Consider the following 27,646-nt stretch of genomic DNA (forward strand, 5'->3'; position numbering starts at 1 on the left):
TGTTTTTCATAACTATTTTGCCAAATATACCTGGCATAGGCAAAATTCAAAAACGATTCATTGTAATTAATTACTGCATCTATAAAAGTAAAAAATCGAAAAATAACGCCAAACGATCAAGCTGATAGTGATCATTCTAACTGATTCAGAATGATATAGTTTGGATGAGTTAGTTGAGTTCATTGGTAAAGCTAAAATATTTCAACTGTCCAATGTACCACCTCACGCCTTAGGTGACGCAAGACTTACTTACGCCGCAGGCAATCCGACGAGATGGGTTGCTTATATTACAGTTCCTATAAACCATCCTGTTTTTTCACTCCCCTAACATAAGTTTCATGATTTATCAAGTTGTGACTGCAGTCAAAAACTGAAAACGAATGATTTGCCAACGCCAAATTTGGCCACCCTCCAGTTGTCAGACTGACTGCTTGAACTCTTTGAAACCTTCAGAAGTCATCTATAACCACACCAGACAAGTCTCTCTCTCTTACTCCTCATCAGCCAGCCCAATATGGAGGGTCCCATAATGGTGAGCATTTATGAGTATTTATGCTGCCTACACTCTAGAATTCACCAGTTATGACTCTCCTGACCAAATATATTACTCTTGAATCCAGTTCATGACTACTCAAGAATTGGAGTGTTTCCTATCTTCATAATGGGATATTAGGCAAGATTTAGAGGTGACTCGATTATTTTGAACAATTGAAGAGTGGCCTTTTGGTTTAGAAGACCGAAGAGGAAGACGGCCGTTTGTTGTGCCAAAATCCAGTCCGTACTGACAGAGGCCCAGTTCTCTGAGGTTGGATCTCGAGGGCGCGCTTTCTCTTGTAAATAGGACTTTGAGGTCCCTCTTGAGCCGTCGAAGGGTACAAGTAGCCTACTGTATCCTCATGACTTTTTGACCCAGCACGCTCCATTGACGTCATATTTATATTCGGATATTTAAAAAAAGAGAATCGACTTTGCGGCGATTATGTCCATTTCCGGGGATCGAACCAGAGGAGAGAAGGGATTTGCTGTCCAATGTAGGTTCTTCAAATGCCAGCTCCATGACGGTTCTCTTTCTTGCCCTTGATCACGGCTCAAAAAAGAGGTACCCTTATCCTATTATTTTGTGATTCCCATGAGAATGTGTGTCTATCAAAGCGGATGAGGACTTGTTTCGTCACACGATCGCGTCCAACGCGTCCAAGCGCAAGCTCAGCCAGCCGATTGCACTCATATGTAGTTCCAAAGTCATATCATGTATATTGTGTCCTTTGACGTGGTGTTCTCCCCGATATCTCGCCTCCCTGAGTGCCAAGGTTCGCCGATTTATCGGAATATTTTGGGCCTTTTTAAAGAAAGTAGCATTTTACATGACCTACCGTGATTTCGGCCTATTGCATAGACCAACGAACCTCCATAGCTTTACAATTTTGCTCGAGCCACGGTTCAAGGTGCATCTTGATAACCAGTAGGCTTATCATCAAAAATCATGAACTTTGAGTCCACCTCAAAGGTCTTGAACTTTGGCCAGATTCCGAAAGCGATTTACCGTGTCACGGTCTCATCTAATTTACAATAAGTACTTCGAGTTAAAAAAATGAAAGAAGCAACCACCATCAAATGTATAAAGGGCTGTCCGTCTTTTGATACCCAATTGTCCTTGAATGCCACACACATTATCCTTTCCGTGGCGGATGAAATGGATTTGCGATGGTTCTCTTATCATTTACAGTTGTCATGACGCGAGCGGACCAAATTAGATCCGACATCCGTTCTTCTTTGGCGGCCTTCAATCTTAGCTTCCCAACGTCGTATTTTGCCTATGTCCCTTAACTACCCCGAAACTTGGACAGCGTGCCTTGAAAGCACCATGTCCAGCTTGTCCAAGTTCAATTAACCGTCCTATTCTTTCGTCAGCTATCCATTCATATCAGGCCGGATAAGATGTGTGTCTGTTGTTGGTCAGTGAACCCTTTTTCTGGCCATCTATTATCGGATACATTGGGCTTGGTCCCGCATCACTGGTCCTTAGGGTCTTCAGTCTTCACTCTTCGGTTGTGTGTCAGCGGTACCAGAGTAAAAACGAAGAGAAGAACAGAGCAAAGAGGCGGTGGACACGAGAAGGAAAGACGTACGTACTACATACATAGTACTCGTGCATAGAGGAGGGCATACGTACGTGGATCGTCGACTCGGTGAAGACTGAAGACTTGAGAGGGAGGACGGAGGCAAGACGGACAAGAAGTGGTGGAGTAGGCAGAAACAAGCCAGTTGTAGGAGGAGGAGGCTAGTCAGTCAGTCAGTCAGTCAGTCCGCACGTCCGCAAGCTGAAGGAAGAGCCAGTGTCCGGGAGGTGGGTAGCAAACAAGCACAAGAACCAGAAACCCGAGCGACATGAGCCACATCAAGTCCAAGCCGAGACCCGTCGTCGGATGCGAGCCGTGTTGATAGGACCCTGACAATGATGCGGGCTTGAAAGCCCGGTTTATGTGTCGGGAAGGCATGACCGTGACTTTGGTCAACTTGGACCTGATGTCGTCCCACTTGAAGGATTTTCTTTAGTGGACCATGATGAAACGTGCTTCGGCCCGTGGGGTCCGACGGGGAAAGGCTGAACAACTGGTTCGGGTTGGGCTCTACGACTTGGAGAGGGTCTTGGGCAAAGGAAACTTTGCCATAGTTCGCCTTGGCATTCACCGGCTTACCCAGTGTCAAGTGGCCATCAAAATCGTGGAGAAAAACGACCTGGACCAAGATAACTTGAACAAGATCTATCGAGAGATCGAGATCATGAGGACGCTCCACCATCCCAATATTATTCAGTTGTACCAGGTCATGGAGACGGACTCTATGATGTATATCGTGACCGAGTTTGCAGCCAATGGCGAGATTTTTGATCACCTAGTGTCAAACGGCAAAATGGATGAGACTCGAGCCTGCTTTGTGTTCAGTCAAATTCTGGCCGCCATCCATTATTGCCACACCCACGGTGTCGTTCATCGAGATCTCAAAGCAGAGAATCTTCTTTTGGATTCCGAGAATAACATCAAGTTAGCAGACTTTGGGTTCAGTAACTTCTTCACGAAGACCGGGTTACTCTCGACTTGGTGCGGTAGTCCCCCCTATGCCGCCCCGGAGTTATTCGAGGGCAAGCAATACGTGGGACCCAAAGCCGACATTTGGTCATTGGGGGTGGTCTTGTACGTGCTAGTCAGTGGTTCATTGCCCTTTGACGGGGCCACTCTTCAAGACTTGCGTGCCCGTGTAGTGAAGTGTCAGTATCGAATCCCGTTCTTCCTGTCCTCTCAATGCGAGCATTTACTTAAAGGTCTTTTAGTGCTAGATCCGGAACGCCGCTTCAGTCTGCACCAGATCGCTTCACATCCTTGGTCCAAAATGGGGTGCAGCAAGCATCCGCCAACGGTTGAGATTTTGTCACCGCTTCTGGCCCCTCTACCAGGTTCTGTGCAGCGAGATGCTGAGGGCCGTATTGTAGACGAGGTCCCGCCCATCAACGAGGCGATAGTGAACTACATAGTAGGCCGAGCCAAAGTCAGTAGAGAAGCTGTGATATCGTGTGTCAGTCAGAAAAAGTGCGATGACATCAGCGCCATTTATCACATGATCAACGCTAGTCTTATAGAGACCGAGAGGAAGCAACTCCAACTCACCCCTCTAGGCTCTGCCAATATCCCGTCTGTGGTACTTTCGGGTCCCGGACCTCCCCCATTGTCACCCACGTCCATGCTTCCCTTTTTCAATAATGGAGCCTCTTCAGGGGGAAATAGCAGCGGCTCAAACTCTCCCAAGGGCCCTACGGAAGTTTTTAATGAAGAATCATCCATGACATTGCTTTCCCTCGACACTCATGATACTGAACGGCTTTTAAATATCAGGCGGCATACTTTAGGTCCGGAACAAACTCCAAATTGCTCTGATGCCCCTCCCATTCCATTCCGTTATCATGCAGCAGACTTTAGAGACATTCTTCCACAAACCAACTTGACATTAACGCCGCTTGTGAGTCGAATGCCCCCAGAGAACTTCAGCGTGAAAGATCCACATCTGCTGAAGCCTCCCCCTGCTCTGGGGATGGCATCTCAGCACGGACGAAGAGCTTCTGATGGGGGAGGGTATTTCGGCCAGTTCCAATCAGCTGAGGCACCTGCTTCCATTGGTGGATCGCCCCACTCCTCCGGTGAGGATAGTTTTGCTTCACCAACTCCTTCCAGTCACTCTAATCCTGGAGAAAGCACCTCTGACGGACCAGGAGCTGAAGTCATCCTTTGCCCTGAGTCTCATAATCCATACTTTGTGGAACAATACTTGGGAAAAGGGAAGAGAATTCCAGCCACCTCAGTCTTACCAGATTCTCCGCGGAAGCGTCGCACTGGGCTTCACACCGTGCTTGAGAAACCGCCTGAAATTAATGCGGATCTCGTACAAGAAGTTGAAACTCGAATGCAGAACCATAGCCCATTGGGACATCAATCCCCGATATTGCTTCCCGTAACACCTTCTTCGTTTTCTGGAGCGACTGGGACAGTTTCACTTTCCCCACTTACTTCGCCCAGCAAACCCATGGGAATGAACGTGGCAACATCAGGTCTTCGCCAAAGACGAACAGGTCTTTCAACTGTGATGGAAATAGGCAAATCCGGCTCTTCATCGACGGGTGTGGGCTCTTCTAGTGGCTTTAAAGAATCCCATTCATCACATTTAGCCACGGAAAGATACAGTCCTGTGAGACGACTCAGTGAAGGTTCTCCGGCTTTTCTTCAGCATCGAGGTCCGCTTACTCAACAAAATAGCTGCCCGACAAGTTCCGATCCCTCTCCTTCAGATGTGAGAGCTTTGCAGGAGGAATGCCGGAGACTGCATCTCGAGACAGCTACTTCTACGTCGGCTTGGCCTGGAACCTCGACAGGAGACAACAGCAGCACCAGTTCAGGTCATATGTCTCCCAATTTTCTCCTGAGAGCACCCTCTCCCGGCGAAAATTCGTTTCCATCACCTCGAAGATGTTCCGATAGTTCAGTTAACTCTGGGGATACCCATGTCGTTCATCGTCTGAGACCGTCTGTCAGTCGAGATTCGGCCAAAAGTGAGCCCATGCAACAACTCATTGATGACATGTACAACAATGATCCCGGCATGATCATGACTTCAGGCTCAAGGTCTGTGGAGCCCCCCGTTAGCCATGCAATAACATCGCGTCGATTTTCATATCCTAATTCGCCTGTGCACCATGTTCAGCAAATGAATCAAGCTAATAATTCTAGTCCGAATAAGAAGACTCCCTCTCCTTCTGGCCCCAGCCCATCGGAATGTGAAGGCAACGGAATAACACCACCCTCACTCACTCAGCATTTTGCCCAAAGCCTCAATATGACTGATCCATCGAATCCTGCCACGCCTGACCAGGGTTCTACGTCTTCCGGAAACCGATGGAAAGGTTCCATCACTCAAGGTGTTCCTAGTCGAACGTTTGTCGCACCCTCTGGTCGGAATAGTGTCCAAGGCTTGACGAGGGGTCACTCGTTGAAGAGCCCATCCAAGCAATCAACAAAGCCTTTACTCACGGGCAATGATTTGATGGCTGGTAATAGTCTTTCTAACATTTTGGCTCATTCTCAGAGCTACGATGAGGCCTTTGCTAATCACTCGAGCAATCTGCCAAATTTTGGCAAATTCCCTCTGACTTCATGCCAAGATCACTTCATATCCCTACCGCCAACAGACGTGGGACCTAATCCCGAGATTTGCGTCACTAATGTCATGGGTGATGAGATGAAAGTGGTCTTCAATAATGGACAGCCATTGGATCCCCAACAACAAGCCAACCTGTTTCTACAACATCAACAAATGCAACACCATTATCAGAGGCATGTCTTTCCACAAGCTGCGGCGGGAGTTTATTCGGCCGAGCCCATGGACGAAACGAGCTGACCCAACTATTCACTGCTTTTCAACTTACGTAGGGTTTGAAAGAGTCAGAGCCCCACAACTTATGGCATATCTTGTCCTTGCTACGTCATTGATAAGCCGTAAAGCTTGAAGAAGAACTTTCATGTGATGGGTGGAGAGAGGTAGACGGCAAATGGAACAGAACTGTAACTCGTGACGATCTCTCCATCAGCGAAGCAATGCACAAAGAAACGAACACTAATTTAGGCTCATTTATGGCCTCATGATTGTTAAGGGGGGTGATTCCTTCTATTTTTATGTATTCCCCGATAAGGTTTTTTACCTCGTTCTAGCTCTCCTACGGTGAACGTTGGTGAAGTTTGTTTGACCTGTACAGATTATTGCTCTTGTGAACCATTGATAGACTCGCCAACAAATTGGTATTATGCGATGTTGAGCTGGGATTTCGGAGTACGAATTACGTTTGTCAAAAATATTGCAAATTGTTACCACCAAGAGTAACTCAAAACAGAACAAGAAGAAGACCTTACGAGATTGATTTGGACGAATAAAGTTCCCCACTACTTTCCTCTCTCCTTCTCCTTTGCATTTCGCATAAGCGACCAAAGCAACAACAATAGCAATTTGGCCCTGAATATTACGTGTCTTAATGATTAGTTCATGGTCTCTCCATTTGTGAAAAAATGGTCTCATGGAAATGATGTCAGTCAGGCCTGAATGATTGCAATTTCCTCCCTCAGTAAGAACACAATACATGAATACATAAAAGGTTAACGATGCTCTTGTTTCTATGCGAGACAAGTCCAGCGAACAGATGTACTTGTGCTTGGTTTTTCATCCATTGTCCTTCTTTTACATTCTAGATCTACAGCATGACCGATAAAGAGTCGAGAGACATTCTCAAAGCTCTTACTCGAAGTCCCAAAAAGGTCAAAAACAGAACTATGAGCTCTGAAAACCAAGAAAATCTCGTCCTGGAACGAAGCGACCAAGAAAATCGAATGTCCTCCGCCTCTGCCATGGGGGAATATCAGAATACTCAAAGCCACCCAGTGTACAGTGCTATCAGCTTTATCAACGGGCAAATTAATCGCATGGATCTCAACGACCTCAAGCAAAAGTGTAAACAGAATAACCTCGATTGTCACGGGAAACGTGAAGCCGTGAAACGTCGACTCAAGGAGTATTACAAGGCACAGAAGCTCATCGAAGCTGGCCTACTCGAGCCCAGTGTGAATCGTAACGTAGACTACTTTGTGGTTATCGATTTCGAAGCTACTTGTGAGGAACGAAATCCACCCGGTTACCAACACGAAATTATCGAGTTCCCCGCAGTCCTTGTTTCATCGGCAGATCCTCCTCATATCGTAGATATCTTCCATGCATACTGTAAGCCCACTATCAATCCGAAACTCTCCGAATTTTGCCGGACATTGACTGGGATTGAGCAATCTCTTGTGGATGGATCCCAGACTTTCAGTGAAGTGCACCAGCAGTTCCAAGTCTGGCTTCACGAGAAGCATCAGTGTGGGACCAAATATTCCTATTCAATCGTTACTGATGGTCCCTTCGACATGGGGCGTTTCCTGTTCCTACAAACACAGCATTTAAGAGCGGAGTATCCAGACTACGGCCTGTATTGGGTTAACCTGCGCAAATGTTTTGCCAATTTCTACAAGGGTAAGAACCAAAAAGCGGTGAACAAAGCAGAAATCACTCTGAAATTTGACCCTCAAAGTCTTCGGTCTGAAACAAAAGTAGAATCGTTTCCTAAATTAGCCTTCTTCTCATTGTTGGATAGAGAAGCAATCTAAATTTAGAACAATTGCTATACGCTTTGCTCTTCATTCTTTTGCCTTGGCGACGAAATTAGTTGAATGTGTGTGTGTGTGTGTACAAATGAAATATTAATGAGTTTGACGTAAAGGACTGGAAATGGCCAACAAGTAAGGCTGGCAACTAAGAATTAGAACATATTTTCTTTAGCTCTTTGTTCCATGGAGCTAGTGTAGGCGGGCGGTTTAAGGGGCAACCCGAACAAGGCAGGAAAACCCATGATAACGGGAGCATTAACGCCCATATAACTCAGTAGGGGTCAAATAGATCAACTTACGTATCTATCAGCATGCTCATTGTGTCAATCCAGTTTCGGTCAAAAGTGGCGTTTTGCTTACAGCACGGTAAAACATAATCCTACGTTTTGAGTCTTACAATAAGCAATTGGGCTCTCGATCGTAGGATGGACTTTGGCCTCGAATCGAAAAAAGAAAGCAATGTGTGCATGCTTATCCATATCCCTTAATTGCCCTCCCAACAATCTGTAGACGACATTACAAATCAATAAAGCAAAAATTGGTTTCTGGCGACCATCATTCCCAATAGTACTAAATAATATCAGCTTTGTTTTTTCTGTTTAAAAACGGATGTTACTATTTACCTTTATTAAGGGGGGCAGGGGGGCATTAGCATCTGTAAAAACACACACCAAAGCGTGATGATTATTTTTAATTGAAATGATACATATTACATGTTGAGACTTTGGAAGCAAGAGACAATTGTTTCTCTCGGGGCTCATAGGTGGTTATCTGATGCCATGCCTACTTACGAGTACTGTTGAGATTCAAACCAGTGAGCCCTAGACAGTATAGAATCGTGTAATATCTGAATGATGAAGTAAGATATCGCACCCTTTTCAGTCACTTAGCTAGGTAGGATACTTAACAGACGCTTTTGAGGCCTTTGCAAGCCTTGGACTCTGTAGGTTTCAAACTACGCATGACTGCCGTCATTGAAATTTGTTAGTGTTGAGAGAGGACGTGATCTATATACTGTACAGTCATAAGAATCTCATCTGTTAGAATGATCCCGGTTCGATTCTTCTCCTTGACACTTTAAAGAAACCTTTAAAAGTTCAAATGTGCAACTCTCAGAGTTGTATTTGGTTGATGTGATGGCTGGGCGAGACTTAACTTTTCGGACAAATTAAGCACAGGTTAAACAATCCGTTTTAAAGAGCTGGAAATAATTAGTATACTCAAATGAGATCTGAAATTGCCTCACAACTTTCAAAAAGTGTTGTAACATGGAAAAAGCAAATCAGAGCCATTTTTTAGAGAATTTTTATTGCTCTGTTACGTTGAACCATTTGTTTCAAATTGGAAGACTTCAAACGTTTCTCGTTGTCATTATGCATTCATGAAGTTAATTCTTTTACGCAAATAAGATTTATTCAGCCTTTATCCAAAAACCTGAAAGGCAAGATCAACTAAATTCGAGCGGTGATAACTAGGAATGAAATGCACATCAACATTATTCTTCTGTTGACCTTCTTCAAAATCCAAAATATTAATTTGTACACTCTTGTACGCGTACTGACCCACTTCTACACCAAGAAGGGAAAATGGTGGAGTAAAAACAACTTATTAACGGGAAATGAACTTCTCACCCTTCAGTTCTGTAAAGGTCGAAAATGTGTTTTGGTTCACTTTGCATATTGCGAGCATCTCTTCAAGAGCAGCTAGAAAATAATGTCAGAATTTTCGTGTAGACACTACTTCAGAAAACTTGATCAAATGAAGACTAACCAAGAAAGAAATGAGAGTAATACCATAACATTAGGCAGTCTCCCAGAATAGCATTCCCTTTTTTACGTTGTTTCAGGAGACTTCTATTCGAGTACTTCTTCTCACCAAAAGCTCCCTGGTCTGCAAGATATGCTCTATTCGTTGGAAATGGAGTTCCAGGGTCAGCCGCACTCCGGTTTGGATGATGCCCGGAATATTGCGAGAGTTCTCATTCGCTTAATATCTGATCGCGCCTTTGTCCGAACCAACGAGAAGATAGTGCTCACTGGCAACAGAAACGCCCACCCCACGCCCCATAACTATCACGCCCGACTCCAGAGCGTGACTGCAGTAACAAGGAAAGAAGCCGAAGCCATATACAAGAGCCAGAAGCAAGCCAAGAACTCCTTCAAAGAGCAGGATGCTCTTCAAGCGGATGCCTAAACAGAACCAACCAAAATATCATTTTATCATTTGGTCATGATCTTAAATGTGTTCCACAAGAAAACCGGCCATAAATAACATCAAAATTTCGGGGAGAAAAAAGAGCTTCTTCCCGCTGACAAGGACGTGAAACGTGATCGGGAGGCACGTCTTCTGTTTCGCTAGCTGAAATACTTGCTTTTGATCATAGAGAGGCATCGATATCGTTATCAGAAAGAAACGCAACAATTGTTCGTCACTTGGACACTCGATCTGGCTCGAATTGGAGTAAATCCTCGTTTTTCTTGGTCTTCCCGTCAAAACCCAAGTGTTATCAACTATTCCTGTCTGCTCTCCTACCAATCCTCGATGCTTCTTCCCCTCGATATGCGATTGCGATTTCCGAGATACTGATATTTACAACAAGGAATGATTCACTCAGAGAAAAAGAAATACACACATCTGTCTCTTCTACGAGATACCTGTTCTTCTGATTTCGTTTTTTTTTTTATTGTTCTCTTTTATCTTCTTTGGTTTCTATGGCAATTAGGGTGCACTGCGATGATTGAGTTTCTTCGCGCTGCTCCCACTTTTACAATCTCGTCTCATTACCGAGGTCATCTGACAATAAGATTCGATCCTTCAAGAAGCCTGATACTTGACTAATACTCGCACTACGATGAAGGAGCGTCCCATGTTGTGACTTTCGGAATGAATCCTCCTCGTTGGCCAATCCCTGGTCATTCAACTTCGGGAGAGTGAATGAATGCCCACTGGTCACGGAGTCATCCGGATGTGCGACATAAATCGGCTCTTCCTTCAGCCTTTGCATTTGTACACTGGTTTGTACGGGGAACCTCCGGACGCGAGGCTCGTCCGTACTGGAATGAGTCTCATCTGAGTCAATGTGAGGCAATGTCTCGTACGGGTTCTCCTCCCCGAAATCGTCCTCTTCGGCCTCGAGAGGTTGAGGTAGAGGCCGACGCTGGTTCGCGTCGTATCCCATTCCGCCCAGAGTGGTCGACCTCGAACTGTTTGTCAAGAGAGTTCGACTACTGTAGGGTAAAGAGGCGATGCTTCCGTCTCTGTAGCCTCCAAAGTTGAAAGGTTGCTTTTGGAGTGTGCTGGGTTGGCTTTGGGAACCAAAGGATTTGTCCAATACCCCTCGACTCACGATCATTCCATCCACCTGAATAAAAGCAAATTAAGTTTTTCATGTCAATCAAACAGTACTATTTCAGAATTCTAATAGAATTCAAGAGGTTTTGGCTCGTTCAGTACAAATATCTAAGTAAAAAGATGAAGTACCCAACAAAGTCCAGAAATATTGACCTTTTCTTGCGTTATTAATAGCTTCAGGAAAATTAATGTCAGAACGAACTGTTTCCCTCATTGTTTGTTTTTCATTGCTCAGTAAGTGACAGTATTCTATTTACCTAGTGTGTGAGAGTAATAGAAATGCTTGATGTGGATCAATATATATTTCTGGTTATCAGCCTATCAATTGAGAAGAAGGAAAAAATAACGGGTAGGATGCTCTCTCAATTGACTTTGAGAAACCTCTATCGATGTAGTAGCTATACATATAACGCTCACAGCTAGAAATAGAAAATTGACTCCAATCACGAATTAACAACATGATCCAAAATCAATTGTCATGAGTACAAAAAGATGCAACTTATGCAAGTGTCCTTCGAGCGTTTCAGGATAATGCGTAGAGCTTGAACCTCTAATTTTAGACAATCTCCCCTCGCCAGGAAGGAGCTTTCTCTCAAAAATGGAAAGGGCAGTCGGACTCGAACTCGACAGAAACTGAGCCATTTTAAGTACATTTGCATTGAAACACATACCTCCACCCACTCGGGGCTTTTCCCATAACCCGCCTCATCTTGTAGACTCTCTTCGGATCCTCGAGGATTTCGCAATAACGAGTGCTTCTTCTTGGTCCTAGTTCTCTGTGACTGATTGGCGTTGTCCTCGCCCAAAACACTGGCCTGTCTCACGGTATCAGGAAGACCTTTGAATCGCGTCTCTGGCAAGAAGACCGTGAGGAAGCCAGCCATGATGGAGAGGACGCCAAATACCAGGAACGTTATGAACTGGGGCGAATCCCCGTAAACAAATTTACCCTGAAAATTGGATTGACGTCAAGTGAATTCAACCGAATTGAACGGTTCCTCTGTTCTCATGTTTTTCGAGTTCTCTTTTGAAGGCTTCTGAACCAACAACAGTGACTCCAACTCACCAACAAAAGGATCTGAGGAGCCAGAAGTGACCCCACCCGCCCAAAAAACGCACAAGACCCCACGCCCACGGTTCGAATCACGGTTGGAAAAATCTCACTGGAGAAGATGAAGATGCTGCAGAAGCAGCTCACCACTGCCGCTTTGCCGATCAAGGCCAAGGCCGTGACAAGTTTGGGTACATTGATAAACGAGTCTGAAATACAAGAGGCTAAGGTTTTCCTACCATGAGGAGAGAGCTATGTCGAGCTTTACTCACCTGGAACGTATTGCCTCACGGCCACCGTGCCGATACAAAGCCCCCCGCTCAAAAATAGATAGATCATTAATGGATACTTCCGACCGAACCCGTTCAAAACGACGAAGGCCAGCAAATAAGCTCCGAGTTCGATGCCTCCTCCGATCATGAAATTCAGATATCGATCCCCGCTCAAATTCGGGATGGAGTAAGAGATCCCGTAGTAGGATAGAGACACTGAGAACCAAATGAAGAATAAGACCAACGAGTGCTTGCGAATCTTTTTGTTCCCGAGGACGTCCCGAATTCCTGGAGCCCGATCCGGGGTTTGCATCCGGAGTCTCCTATCCACTTCCGCGATCTCTTCACGCAACCACGTTCGATCAAAGCGTAAAGAGTTGTAAGAGGCAATTCGAATCACGACATCTTCGGCTCTTTTCAACTTCCCGCGAGACAGGAGCCATCTCACTGATTCGGGTATGATCCTAAAATCCAAGACATTTCAGTTAAATTGCTTTAAGAGGAAGAAATGCATCTTGTTTGTTTTTCCATCCAGAACTTATTTCCATCAAGTTCGTTGAAAGTAATCAACATTATCCAACACAAGTTTTAAACAACTTTAAATAGAAATAGTAACTACTTTTAAACATATTTATGAAAAATTGTCCTAACTCGAGATGTGTTAACCAATTCCAAACAAATCGAAGCAAGTTCTTAAGATAAAGTAAGTCTGTCAACTCTCTTCTCTCCTTCGTAGATCAAACCATTCCTCTACACTCTTCAAAAGATAAAGAAGCATTTGTTGGCTCTTATTTCTTTGTACAAATTTCTGGAGTATTTTATTTTTTTCAATTCAGCAATCGAGGGTAGACACGACTTTTCAGCTCTAATGTGCTTGTATCTTGGCTAAAATGTACAGCAAAATTACGTTCAATGTATCGGTTGGACAAAAAGGCATCTCTCGCTACTAAAGTTTAGCAATCGTTATCAGATGAAGGATTGAAAGAAAAGAGAGAGAGAGAGCAAACTTGGAACCGCAAGATTATTTCTGTTGCTCATTGCAAATAAGGTGCAGTACAATTTCTAATTTTAGGATAAACCCTGGAAATTGGACCCAAAACGAAAGTATATTTCATTCAGCACAATATGAAACTCGAACCGGATGCCGACTAAGATGAAGCTTACTACTAACTATGCAAATGAGCTTATTCTACGACATATCAATGTTCACACGTATTAGCTTGGCTCTATTCATTCGTACCTTCATGTGGCATGTACGAATACAATGCTTACATACTCGTACTTGACAGACAAAGTACTACAATCCAGAATGCCTTGGGGTTGGGCCCTTTGAAATGTGCTTAAGCCGGTCCTTAACATTTCAATCCTCCTCTCCGTCAAGAATTGTAAGTACTAAAGGTTCGCTACGCTTTTGTGTCCTCACCAGATGTAGAATATGGTGGCCAAAGTGGGTATGTTAATAGCCAGTTGAATGTATCTCCAATGTTGGACGTATTTGGCAATGACAGCCAAAAGCACGATCCCCACCGCCCAGAATGCCTCGACCGCACATCCGGCCATGGTTCGATATTCGGGCGAGAACAACTCCATGACCATTGAGTATGTGACGCATTGTAATCCCTGGAAGATGAAAGAAAATTATGAGCATTGACAGCGGGACCTTCTTGGGGTGCTCCTGGGCAATTGGGCTGAAAAATCACTCGAGGAAACGAGGGATCGCCACTTTGTCCATAACTGAGAGGAGGTTGTTGGCCGGCCGTAAAAGGTCAATGATAATCGGTTTTGCGTCAGAAAATGGGTAAATGGAGTGGGGGTAAAGTTTGTGCATACCGACCGGTCCATTCCAGATGGAAGCGTGTGAAGAGGTCAAGAGCAATTGGTCTACCACATATGGGTGATGTGTGTTTTTTTATACAAGTATTTACTTTTGTGCGGCAATCTTTTGACTTGTACGAGTTCCGACTTTTCCCATAAAAAGGAAGAGGATTGGTGTTTTGGTGCGAGAAGCTTTAAAAACATGCCTTTTATGATTCGACCTGCGGATATTGATGGTCGCGTTGATGCTGATCATGATGACAGATTCATGGTCAGATCAAAAAGATGAATGGGAATCTTCCATCTCATCTTCCAATTTGGCACCAAGGGAGAAAAGAATCGAGACGCCACGACAACGAAGAAATAGAAGGCTTCTTCGTTCTTATGAAGTGTCAAATGAGAGGGAGACACTTGGCATGGACAGACACTGCTGTTCCTCCAAGTCAATCTGCTTCAAAAAGTCTCAATCCATCTCTTGGAGCAACTTGAACCAAAGGTCATGTCAATATTTGCCACAGTGTCTATATTTGAGAACAAGAAGCTTTTTGTTTCAAACGAAATTCAAAGAGAGACCTTGAAATCTCGAATGGCCAGCAAAGAAGGAAGATGAATCGTCCTTAATCAAGTGCACAAAATTGCACTCCATAAGTCATAGGAATTCTTCCGAGCCAAAGAAGCTTATACTTGGTATACTTGGACGTGTACACCTTCCATAGAAACCATTTCTCTAACGAACTCGCTCGCAAATGATGGAAAAAGTTAGACTACTTCGTTCTACCTACATTTCTAGCACTGATAATGCCAAGTTCCATAGCAAAAGAGGACGATAAGACCTTTTATTTGACATCATTCCCATTCGAATCGGAAGGGAATTCCATTCTTCCCCACCCGAAGGGTTTATCTTCCTCATCAGGCTACGAATTCAAGCCATCCACACGATGACACCAGTACCAATGACTTCAGTGTAAAGGCGGAAAACTACGCATGGCTAAGGATTCTGAATAGAAGTTCTGGGACTGTTATACTACAGCTCTGACACGTTCCTTTGGGAAAAGGTCAAGTGGTTATTGATTTGTGGCCGTCCGAGAAACATTATGATATGGTTCCTTTTTTCAATTGGTTCTGGGGTATCGGAGGCATGATCATTACGATTGGCTTTGTGTTTGATCTGGAAGCGAGACTATCGTGTCCTTGGAGGGAAATCAAAAGGAAGTGAGTGTACGTACGTATGTACTCATAGAAGAATGACCCTGTAGTCAATGAAGTGTGTGCGTAGAGTGTTCTTCAATTGTTGGTATCTCAAAGGATACATTTCAGAGGATGATTCGCTATCCAAAGATCAACACTCGCACATCATCCTCATCCTCATCTTCCTTATCCTCATCACTTTGATCATCATGCCTGATCCAGATTTGGCAGGGTTTCGAAATCTCGTCCATCACGTTCCTGGCATATTACGTCCCTCTATTATTGGACAGTGCGAAATCTTGAAAAGCTTGCCGAAGCGGATGTGCCAAAATGAGGTTCTTCCTAAAGAACTTGCAGTCACTTGAACTTGTTACATACCAATTTAAAAAGAAAACGCCAATTCTCGAATCAAAATTGGTCACCCTACATGTCCAGATATCTCTAAGAAATCCCTCATTGCAGAGCGATTTGATTGTGGAGCAGCTTAATGGTTTTGAGGTTATAGTTTGTTTACCATTCTCATCTGAGGAATAATTACATCCCACTTTCAAGCATAGAGCACACAAGTAGGAAACTCAGCACCCCGTTATCGTATTTGGTAGATCGGCAAGGAGAGAGGATTTCCATTACTCTCAACCTGTGCAGTTAAATGTTAAGTAATCAATAATGGTAGAAATCTGATATGAGCAAGGGTAAATCGTTACCACCATCCAGCAAAAACCAACTGCTAGGAGATCCTATCAGATAAACCGAGGCAACAGGGCTGAAAGGCCAAAGCCACAATTGGTGGTCATTCATTCATTCAGGAAAGGAACTTGCAACAACTGGAATCATGACAGGCCATCCAAATTACTAAAATGAATTCGTGCAAACGTTGAAAACCGCATTAATAGTAACCGTGACATCAAGAGCTTTGAGATGAAGCTGGGCCTGGTTGGGAAAATAAACAGGAGGACTTTTTGTATAGGAATGCCCTTTGTAGCTTGTGCGACTTGTCCTTCTACGCAAAAGCATATAGAATAGATAGAAATGCTCGCTAACTTGACAAAGAATCCAATTCGAATAAAGCTTTATCAAAAATGTCTTTAAACATGAAAGATATATAGCCTTATCAAGTCAAGTTCACAATCGTCGAGGCTCTTGGTATTGAAAAGGTCCCGTAGAAGATGAAATAAAAAAAAGAACGAGTTATCTTTAGAAAGAAAAAAAGGTCGACACATGTGCATGACTAAACATGTGCAATCCAATGTGTTTTCAATGCCAATTCAATTTCTGACGGGGTGCTCAAAATGCACTTGAGGATAGGAGGATTTACCTGAATGAAAATTCCTTGGAAGAACCTCAGGCCCATGAACATCACGAGTCTCCTGACAAAGTGAAGGCCAATTCCAATGATGCATTGAGTGTACAGACACACCAGCATCATGTTCTTCCGTCCAAATCTGTCCGAGAGCGAGCCAAAAATTAGACCCCCAATCATGACGCCACAGAAGTAGATGGTGGTCACTAGAGGCGCCACAAACGCCCGATCGCACACCAGGCCCCACTGAAATTGAAATGAGATGAAACATATTAGAATAGCGCATCCATATTCACAATGAGCCTACAAGCACGTACGATGATTGAATTGGTGGGAATTCTGACCGTTCGCCGTCAGCACCTTGACATTTTCCGTTCGAGCTTGAGCACACTCTTTTGTCTCGATGTGTTTAAGTATCCGCTATTGATATGCGTTGTATTTGCCTCGAAGCATTTATTCTAAGTTTAACTTTTCATGCGAGCTTGTTATCTCGAAGGTGCTTTGCCAGAGACTTCGAGATCTCCCGATTTATACCTTAATCAAGGATGTCCAAAGGGTATCAAGATACTTGGCTTGATAAGTACAAGGAAATAGATAACGATAGTGCCATATGCCCTATGTACGTAAGTAACCTGGTCGTCGGCATATTCAGTCTCATTGTAGCGCCATTCACCGCAAGTTCCTCACCAATTTCCACGAAGCCCTCCAGCCAGATTTTAATGGAAGATTCTGGGCCCTTAAACGAAAATGTTGGCCAAGATGTGAAGGGGCCTCAAATTATTGCTTGTCATGCCGTTGGTCCCTGAGCATGAGACGTGCAAAACTTGATAAATGGCAATCGCTCAGCTTACTTGCATTAATAATTGCCCGTTCCATGACTCTCTAGGCGACGAGATTAATTGAATAATTGCGAGTGGAAGATCATCCCATTCATTATTGCTCATTTTATGGCATGTTCCGGAAATGGCTTCTGTTCAACTCCTGGATTCTTCGAAACCATGGTGCAAAATTCAATGGTTGTTTCTCAATTTCGTTCATTTACTACCGCACTAACTGCACGTGAGTCAAGGCCGCGAATTTGGGTTCAACAACATCAACTTGTGGAATTAGCCGACTTGAAATTGATTTGACATGCGCCCATGTCTCGTCACCCAAGGCCGATTTCATTCCGGCTTTAGACAGGGTGGATGTGGATTGGTTGGAGTACATTGCTTGCTGTTGAAATTCTTGGAGTTGTAATGATGATATGAGCTTGTCGCTCGTTTCTTTTTTTTGTAATTCATTGCCTTCCGTTTTGTTTTTAGCTTGATATCAAATGTCGCGTGTACTTAAGGCTGCAATACCATTTGAGATCTCTTCATGAATAGGAATTGTTACAACTAATGAGGTCGCCAATGAAGTGTAGATAAACATATCCCTAACTCGGTTTGTTAGCCAAAAAACCGTAGTTTAATTTTGATTCAACTCATTTCAAATTTGGGTTATGTAGACCACCAAAGACGGGAGAACAGCAAATATTGCAGTGGTTTTTTATGTTGGCTCAATTGCATCCACATATCCAGCCATCTGATACCTTTGGCAAGATGGTTGTAGTGGCGGTAGTAAGCCATAATTATCCTGCCATAAATCACTGACAACTCCTTAACCTAGTTACTAATACTCGTAGTACAAGAGAGGCACGCTGTTTCTTTCCATTTCAAAAACTCATAGCTCAGTTGTTCAGCATACGATTCTTTTCGCACTCTTCTGGCGAATGAATGTTGTCGTCCTGTCTGTTTGCTTTGGCCTCAAAAGCGTTTGTGTGAAGGACAGCAGAAAAGGCCAAATGAAGGTGTATAACTCGAGGCGATCTCAATAAATGCTTCGTTACTAGGTGAAACATTCATTCTAATAATTGGATATTGGGCAATTTGCAGCTACCGTGTCCAACAGTAATTGTCGAATGCAAGCTTCTTAATCCGATTACACGTTCTCCAGGGTCTATTTTCAAGCAGAGGAGTTGACAGAACAACGACAAAGAGTCTGCCTGAGAGTAAGCTTGTAAATGTGCTGAGGAACTTTCAACAAATACCGCAAACAAGGGTAGAGCCTACTAACCTCAGCAATGATGTTCCATTCCTTGGGAGTGTCGAAATGAAATTCATAACCGTAAAGACAGGGCTGAGTGTCAGGTTGGAGGACATTAGAGCTCGAGTTGGCCAACGTATACATATGGCATTTCGAGTACAATTGTCCATGTCTGATATCATCCTCTGATGATGGGGGGGGCAAGACCAAAGATCGATCACCCACAAAATCAGGTGGAACCTGGAAAAAGAGCCGAAAGAATACCTGTTACACATGTTGGCATGCACATTGATTTTAAACACATGCAATTCCGAGGGTTTGTCTGTCCTATCTTTTCCATCATCTCGGGGCTCCTTTGCTTTGTCAGAGATTGCTTGGGAACGAAAAGGAACGAGGAGCTTTTAAACTTGATTTATGCCCGCTTCCCGTCAGGATGTCGGGGTCTTCATCTCACAAGGTAGTTGGTAGTACAGTGGAGCAGTGCAGTGGCTTGGGCGGTGCTTCAACCATGTTTATCCGGCTAATTTTGCACATTCAAGCCACCCACGACGTCATTTGGCAAATATGCGAAAGCAACTTCGGCGTCGTCGTCGTCATCGTCGTCGTCATTTGAGGGGTATATTAGCAGAACTGTGCCATTGGGAACTGAATTGCCCTCTTTAACCTTGATTCATCTCATCAAAACACTTTCGATTAGGTTGGATGGTGGCCGGTTCTTGGTCGTTTAGGGAAACGTTTGGAATATTCCACCTACCCTGCAATTATGGCTCGTCGAGACGGCATAAAAAGCCATTAGCAGGTGGTTCACAACCACTGGAATGCAATTGGAGGCCAGCAAGATCATCACCACGATCTGAAACCGACCTGGGTCGCCCAAATGGGCCAGGAATGCATCCACGGAGCTCGATCCTGGCCGATTATGAAGGGGCAAATCCAGCCTGAGCGACGTCAAGGCGCCTTCACTCGAACTGGGCGATGGTTTCATCTGAAATTGAAACAAGTAGTCCGGATAAGAATCGATAAAGTCACCTTTTTCAACATTGCATTGAGCCCTTCACACCTCCAACGACGATGGTTCGAATGCCTTGATCCAGATTGGTCAATGCGAGGCTAACCTTGGGAGCAATCAGGGTTCATTGCAAGTATGTCACTCTCCTCGGCACGAATGGAGGCATGAATGACGGCGAGCACAGCTAGCTCTGGCAAGTTTGATCAATGAATCAAGAAAGTTAAACTACACTACGTGTAGGCTCATTTACTATGTGTACCATGAGGCTCTTCTGAGAAAGACGAAATGGAGGAGCCAAGTGAAGAGCCGAGGATCGAGGAGGATGCGCTTTGGCCAGTCGACACCGAATGGATTGCCAAAACGTAAAAGAAACCTCAACAACTTGGACATGGCATGATGCAGTTTCTGCCTGATGATGACGATTAATCAGTAGGGGCCCATTGGTAGAGAAGCGACGATAATTCTTCTTCAGGGAGAGTCATTAGTCGCTTTTTGTATGACTTTGGAGGGACCAGCCCATTACAAATGAATGGACTTAATTGGTTACGATTGTCTTAGTGTAGATCTCTGATCTAATCGTTGCAGAGGTTTTTGAAGCATTTTTCCGCTTCATACCATGATGTTCACCGTTCTCGTCTTTTTTGTTTGGCTGGTAAAGATGTTATCCATCACAATTCCCGGAATATTTTGGCACAAGTGTCAGGAGGAATGCGGCCTAGTTCTAGGACCAAAAAGGACTTCTTTCAGTCGGTTTTACTTATGCTGTCAGACCATTTTCGTTCAAGTTCGTTCCATTTTCCATGCAAACATGAGATTATGAGACGACTGATTTCTCCAGTTTAAACCGTTCTATTCCATTTATAGACGACTCATTGTCACGATACCATGATTTAAAAATGATAATTGCGTTGGAAACATATCTGGTTCACAGTTACACTTTGGATGGAGCGATTTCTAGTCACAAAGGTCAGGTGCTAGGAACTCTTCTTGAACATGAATGGATGGAGAATGAAGCCGAAACGCGACGACGATCTGACATTGAGATCGTGCAGAAAAAAAAAATCTCAATTTTTAAGACAAGATAGGGGTCGGCAACGCCTTCGACGCCTTCGCTTTCCACCAAGGCTAACCACCATTCCCGATCAACCATACCCATCCATCCAAACAACCGACCAACCAACCAACTACCATCATCACCACGACAAATTGTCAATGAGAGATCAGCTCCAATCACCATCATCGTCATCATTGATAGCATCAATGGCATTGGAGAGCGAGATTCGCCAATTACACCGCGAACAAAAACAGTGTCAAGATGAACAATGGGATAACAAAAGAGGTCCTTTCGTCTGAATTTAATCAACTGAATAGAGCATTCATTCCAGCCCAAGACCACAGAGATTGGTCACATGGGATGGCATGACGTGGGTAAACATTGCATTGACAACATGGAGATTGTTTTGATTCCAAAACCAGAGTCTCACAGACAGGGAAGAAGCCACAGGTCATGATGAATGCCTAAATGACTTCCGTCAATTATGGTGATTCATTTCCAATGCAAGTCGTCGTCCCTCACTTTCGATTTTACTTCCCTCGGTTGCGGTTAACCTTCGCCATTAATTGGAATTATTTCCCATAACTTGTTTTTGAACTCTTGACTCTTATCTTCGGGGCAAATCCATAACGAGAGACTCGAGATCTCGTACGTACGTATAAGGAGGTATCAAGCTTCGACATGACTCTCAAAGAGCAAGTCAAAACAGCGATCATCCTGGAAGCGTGTTATTGAACTAGCAAATAAATGGCTCAACTCTACATATGTTTAGACATTCAAATTTAGCATCGAAACTCAGCAACTGTCTGAAGGACTCCAGGCCAACAGCCATTGAACCAAATGGCCCCTTTTTAAGTTTCCGAAAGACAAAGGACTCATCGCTCCCTCCCAAACTCGGCTGCTACTACTACTACTACATACATACAACATCCTCGATTCTTTACCCAAGAGCAACGAGCGCTTCATAGTTCTTTCTGATAATCGCAATATGCTTATGGCGAGGAGGAGAAGGAAGGTTGTCTTGTCCTTCAAAGCGTCGAGAACGATCGTCGTAATAAAATGGGCGCTTCAGGAAGTCCCCTCGGTCCTCCAACCTTTGCCTCATCATGGCTTGCCGCAGAATGTGCACCGAGAGCACAGTTTTGCAGGACAAACACCACCAGATTATGGCACGGGATGACTTTTGCCATCGAGTTGTTATTCTGCATACTATGCATAGAATGAGCTCCACAATTTGTTGTGATTGGTGAGAGATTCAATGGACCGTTGGCTTGCTCTCAGGGTCTGAAACATGACTTTTTTTTGTACGGATGCGTAATTCAGGGAAAAGATTTGTCAAATATGCAAATGAACTATGGTACATGGCTAACTACAGAACGTCACAGAATGCATTCTGACCATGACCCAACACGCTGTCTGTCAATCAGGGTGTTGTGTTCTAGTCCGACAATTAAAGCTATAACGGCGTATCTCGTGCCTCAACTCAAGCCAAGTAGCCATGTTTTTGTTGCAAAGATAAAGAATACCAGTTGCTTCCTTCATCTGACACACGGGGATTCATCTCGTTTTGGGGGCTTTGGGCCTCCCTCAAATTGCCCAAAAATGAGTCTATTGTCACTCTCGCCATTTTATGGTCATGGCCAATTAGAACAATTAGAAGCCCCACTTCAAAACTTCATTCAAGATCGATGGGATTGCTCGCATTCCAGGGAGCCCACCCACATCATGGGACACTAACAACTACTGAAACACGACGAGGTGACTTCCTGAAAAGTCACTTTGAAAGGAGCTGCTGGATTGAGGCTCGTTTTTTGACGAGCGAGGTGGCTCATTCAATGGATACTTTATGATCGTTATCTGCCAATGCCTAACAAAGATTTCGGCTCTCTTTTTTTATTGAAAAGGATAGACCAGGGTAGATGAATTAGGACTCAAGCAGAATTTATGGCCCCAGCTTAGGCATAATCATTGTCGGCTTATCGACTGGGATTTCCTCCTTTTTTGAGGGCGATGCAATGTCCGAGCTCTAATGGGTTCGAAAATTAAAACAGCATTGAAGGTTACGGAAGCCATTCATCTTTAGAAAGATGAGCTATCGCACCTCGAGTTTGCCTTTGACGAGGAGCCAATATCTGGCGATGGCCATCATTTCAGCCATATTGCTGGATAGATTGTGATTTACTAAGACAAAAACTGTGCCTCACAGCCAAGGTTATTTTGCATCGATGGCGCTTTCTTCGTCAACAATCAACAGCGTTCATTCCAACTCACCGTCACTCGGCTTTTCAGTGGAATTAGATATTCAAGAAAAAAAGTTGACCTTCATCAATTACAACACACATCTACGTACACCCCTTCTCCATCCAGTAGTGCATAACCTGGGGCATGTACGTACGTGCATGCAATACACCTTTTTCCTGGATCTGAAGCGTGTCTGATAGATATCCGATTGAGGAACTAAGCACAATCCAAATTGGGCTGATATTTATCCGGAGCTGACACCCTTGACATCTACGAGTCAAAATCGCTCTTGATCTCCTACCTATTTAACACCCGAGGATTGTTTTCGGGGAAAATGACGAGCTCGTCGTCAAACGCAATTGGATTAGGCATTGGCAACCTTGGCACGAGATATGCCTGCAAACGGTTCCATTTCTCAAAGTCAAGGCTAAAGTAAATGGAAAAATCCAAGATGGGCCCTCACAACCATCATGCATCTAGGTCACTCAACTGCTGGCGAGGCGGGTTTCGCTTCGTGAGTCTGCAATCCTCACCAGACACTTTGATGAATGACAAATCTTCCTTGGCACTTCATCTCGGAGTATCTGTTCAAGTTCCCCTAAAACAGAGCCTGGGTTGACATGGAAATGTTACGTGGGGGACCGACCCCCTCGAGCATATTTGACTCATTTCATATTGTGTATGAGCAAATAATGGAGATTCTGTCTTTGCCCTCAATATTAGTTCACATTGCTAAAAAACATCGTGTTGTGCTGAAAAAAATGCCCCTGGGCTTGCCTTGAGATTGTCGCCTTGTCGGCAAAAAGAACCTCCCAAGTGCGAGTTAGCTCGAAGGTTCATTCAACGACGACCATTCCGTCATTCTCAGTTCATCGCCAACTTTGTCTTCGTCCCACCCAGGTTCCTTAAGCCACTTTGACAGTCTCGTCGGGTGTCGTACGTGGTTCTTGCGAAGTTATGGAATTTTGTGACGTACTGTAGGTACTTTCACTCGGATTCGCTCCTTTGTCACTATGGCTCTCAAGAATATAATTGCTTCAGTCGACATAAAATGATTGCATCGCCATCTTCTCACCTCACGGAGCAAACAAAGTGCACTGACTCCAGAACAAATTTGCTCATAACTCAATTTAGCCAGAGATGTTACGAAACTAGAATCCCTTGGATCAGGTGCTGGATCTCTGGAGTCTGCGAGCAAACAGGGATGCAGAGATTTCTCGGCTCGACGTCAAATTATCCACCGAAAAGTGAGTCATCAAAGCAATATCAAGCCTTTAACGTCGCAAGTCGGAACCTGTACACTGATGCTTCGAGGGTTGTCTAAACAAAACCAAAAGTGACGGTTCAAAAACGACTGATCAACATTGTGGCATTCAAAACTGTGTCTCTGGACTTGGGTGTTGCATTCTCCCCTTTTAGATTTCTCTCACGTCCTTTCCACGTTGTCGATTGTGGTAAATCCATTAGTTTCAGACATGAGAGAAACGGGAAGAGCAACATTCGAACCGTACCAATTGGTTGCTAACTATCGGCCCACACATGCACAACACACTACTATCTGAGTTCTTTATAGCTGCATGAGCTACAGACAGCTAGGGGCAAACCATAAACGTACTTGTATATCCGAAGGAGACGTTGAAATTGCTCTAGAAACTCCCCCTCTCCACCTCCATCTGTTTATGTACAACGACACTGGCTTGAAGCGTTTCATGTGTTCAAGACCTCGTTTCATCAGGATCTTGGCCGATGGGAAATTGAGAAAAGAGTCCCGTTTGCATTGTCAAATACTCGCCCCTAGATTCAATGCAAATGGCCTCAGGACGAACTTCCGAGCTGCTTTGCCGAGTGATTAGAAACACGGAAACAAAGACATGCTTCGCTTTGAACAACTTTTGAACAAGAACAACACGAATATTGAAATCCAACAAGATCTCTAAACAACTGAGGTGGACTCAGGCTTGGGATTTTTGTCTTTCGAATCCAATTTCTTGGCGTTTTCGCCGTTCAAATTACTCGGACCTATGGCTGGCACGGCCCGTTCATTTTGAAGTGCTTTTTAGCGCTGAAATAGGCGAGATGTTGAAAGCAACCTGAGGCGAGTGAGAGAACAAAGGATCATCAGAGAGAGGAAACTCGGGAAATTGTGAATCAAATGTGATTTATTACAGAAATCTCCGCAAATACAGCCTCAACAACAACTGTACTGTCCCTATGCATTGTTTGCACACGTACGCACGTCCAATGAAATGAACCAGAACTGTTGGTAAACTCGATTAGTGATCGTTCCCTTTAGATATGAAACCATTTCTCCGTAACCTTCTTGATATCCATGGAGCGTGTCGTTTCAGCGGGGAGATCGTAGAAACGAGCTGAAGAGATCAGCCACAATGTTTCGGAGAGTGGTTTGACACATTTTTAGACCAGAATCCGCGAGGTTTACTCAAATTTACTTGTGACAAAGTAAGAGTTCGGGGTGAGTTATGACTTCCTCAAGCATGACTTCTGGTCATTGGGACGTGGCAGCTTTTCCAAAGACACACGCACACACACACTGACGTGGAAAACTACAACAGAATAAGTCTCTTCATGTTTTTCGTTCTACTATGTCGGAATATATTCAGGGAAAGCGGATTTAAAAGGAGATTCCTCATCTTTTTTCCAATGAAAGATAGTTCGCCAAGAGATTCAGCTTGGAAAACTTTTTAGCGTTGTCAAGTTTCCAAATTATTCCAAAGTACTTACGTACTTCGTACTTACTCCTTCAAACTCAATTCAGAATCCGGTTCACAAACTTGCTCTCGTTATTAAGACATTACCTCAGTACCGTATCATCAGCAACAATGCTATTTTAGTTATGGGTTTGCGTTTGTAGCAATTAGCCACAGCTGGCAAGGACCAACTAGTCCAAATCTAATGTGTATAATAATAGCAAAGTGTGGAAATGCCAAACTCATTTGGAAGAGGGAAAAAGACAACCAAGGGCTTGCTAGAATGGTACCAAATATTATAGTAATTGCTATCCAACACAGGTCTCCTTCCAATGGCTATTTCCGGATTCCTCCTCAACTGAGTTTGAACTGCTCAAAACCAACTGAAGGAGGGAGGAGAATCGTTGGCCATGAGGTGTTCTACCTCAGAGTGAACATTTGATCCCACTCCAAAACAGCTAGGAAATCCAACACTACTTCCACCTTCAACATGTGAACCCAGCAACCTTTACTCGAGCGGAAAAGTATGTCTTGACAAGGAACAACTCGTTGGCCCGTCATTAGGAAGCATTGTTTAGGCGGTCATACGTGCCTAATAACTCACTTGTAAACCTGTCGGCAATATCTCATGACATTCATGAAGTGGCCTCATCACTAACCACGAGGTAAAAAAGTGTGTTTCTCATCATCTTACCTTCGAGGGTTGTCGATTGATTATTCAAGTAGAGGTAGTGTTTTTGTTACGTTTCTATCATGGTTGGCGACGGTTTGAGAAGGGAGAAGCACGAAGATGATCCACATCACAAGTTTCACTCGGGTCATCAAATTTCACTCTCACACCTCGTCGAACTAATTCATCAGCTGGGAGATTGACTGACTGGCTGGCTGACTGAATGACTGACAAATGAACTGACCAGGCCAGAATGGGAATTAACGGATCAAGTCGTCATTCGAAAAATTTGAAAGCCAGCAAATGAGTTGCGGAATTTGCCGTCTCGCACCGCGTCACCGCAACCATGGTGGTGTTGGTTAGAGGGTGGGTGCTCCCGAAAGTTTTCACTTGAAAGTCAAGAAACCAGGAGAGAAACACATGCACACGATATCTTGAATTCAAGTCGCTGTGCTCTTCAATCGCAAGGATGGAGGAAGTGTCCTAGTTGCCAGCCTATGTGTGACTGACTGTCTCACTGAGTGAGTGAGGGCCTGTCAATTCGCAAGCAACCACACGCCCTAAGCACTGAAAACCGAGCAAGCGAACATGAAACAACCGACGAAGGAACGAAGCCAAGAAGAAAACCAACCACGAACCATGTGAACGAAGAAGATGAAGAACGAGCTATTCGTTCTTTCATGACTGCGTACGTAGTACATAGCACGCGCTCTCTTAGACACAGTGCGGATTCCCCAACTTGGAGATGGTTATGTTTTGTAATTTGGCCCCTTTAGGGATAGGCATCCGATTGAAACACTTTGGGAGTTTTGTTTGCAACCAAAACAAAAGAGTTCTGCCGTAACCCCGGCCCCCCCCCACACACACACCCCTCCCCCCCACCTTTTCGTTGGAGGAAGGAAAGGCAAAGGGGATTCTTTGGTCTGTCAAATGTGCAGCATACGGATCCTTGAGATAGCGATCTTTCGCGAACGAACTAATTAGAAAACTCGCAGTCGCTCATGAATAGCATTGATAAAGGATTCAGCCAAGTCATTGTGCAGTTTAGCCTAATCAGTTAAGAATGAACTCCTGGATGGAGCTCAGTATTGAGCATGACAGGGCCATTTCCGAAAAATTTGAGGCCTTCTGGGCTCGCGCAATTGTAGATAATTGAAAGATTTTCTCTCCTCCCACAGTACAAT

At 44.2% G+C, this 27,646-nt stretch overlaps 3 protein-coding genes across 5 annotated transcripts; 2 read left to right on the top strand and 1 right to left on the bottom strand.

Annotated features, from left to right (window-relative positions):
- The first annotated feature begins 395 nt into the window (after positions 1-395).
- Positions 396-10,402, top strand: LOC131886317 (3'-5' exoribonuclease 1-like). The gene is made up of 3 exons (XM_059234608.1): positions 396-532; positions 6,786-7,602; positions 9,583-10,402. The coding sequence occupies exons 1-3, from the start codon at positions 515-517 to the stop codon at positions 9,927-9,929; spliced, it is 1,182 nt and encodes a 393-aa protein (XP_059090591.1). The 5' UTR covers positions 396-514; the 3' UTR covers positions 9,930-10,402.
- LOC131886313 (serine/threonine-protein kinase MARK2-like) lies at positions 2,356-6,784 on the top strand. The gene has a single exon (XM_059234603.1). It carries the CDS (start codon positions 2,563-2,565, stop codon positions 5,941-5,943), a length of 3,381 nt encoding a protein of 1,126 aa, XP_059090586.1. The 5' UTR covers positions 2,356-2,562; the 3' UTR covers positions 5,944-6,784.
- Positions 9,995-27,038, bottom strand: LOC131886315 (organic cation transporter protein-like). 3 transcript variants are annotated; one of them, XM_059234605.1, is made up of 9 exons: positions 26,487-27,038; positions 19,535-19,765; positions 18,811-19,020; positions 16,729-16,959; positions 13,834-14,030; positions 12,411-12,874; positions 12,154-12,347; positions 11,759-12,037; positions 9,995-11,097 (listed from the first exon to the last, which is right to left on the bottom strand). In XM_059234605.1, exons 2-9 carry the CDS (start codon positions 19,763-19,765, stop codon positions 10,501-10,503), a joined length of 2,403 nt encoding a protein of 800 aa, XP_059090588.1. In that variant the 5' UTR covers positions 26,487-27,038; the 3' UTR covers positions 9,995-10,500. The 3 variants fall into 3 exon arrangements, with proteins under 3 accessions (XP_059090588.1, XP_059090587.1, XP_059090589.1); XM_059234604.1 differs by lacking the exon at positions 26,487-27,038 and adding an exon at positions 24,700-24,890; XM_059234606.1 differs by lacking the exon at positions 26,487-27,038 and adding an exon at positions 19,841-19,923.
- Positions 27,039-27,646: the final 608 nt, after the last annotated feature.

This window comes from Tigriopus californicus, chromosome 9, assembly GCF_007210705.1.
Source record: "Tigriopus californicus strain San Diego chromosome 9, Tcal_SD_v2.1, whole genome shotgun sequence".
In the NCBI taxonomy this organism is placed as follows: Eukaryota; Metazoa; Arthropoda; class Copepoda; order Harpacticoida; family Harpacticidae; genus Tigriopus; species Tigriopus californicus.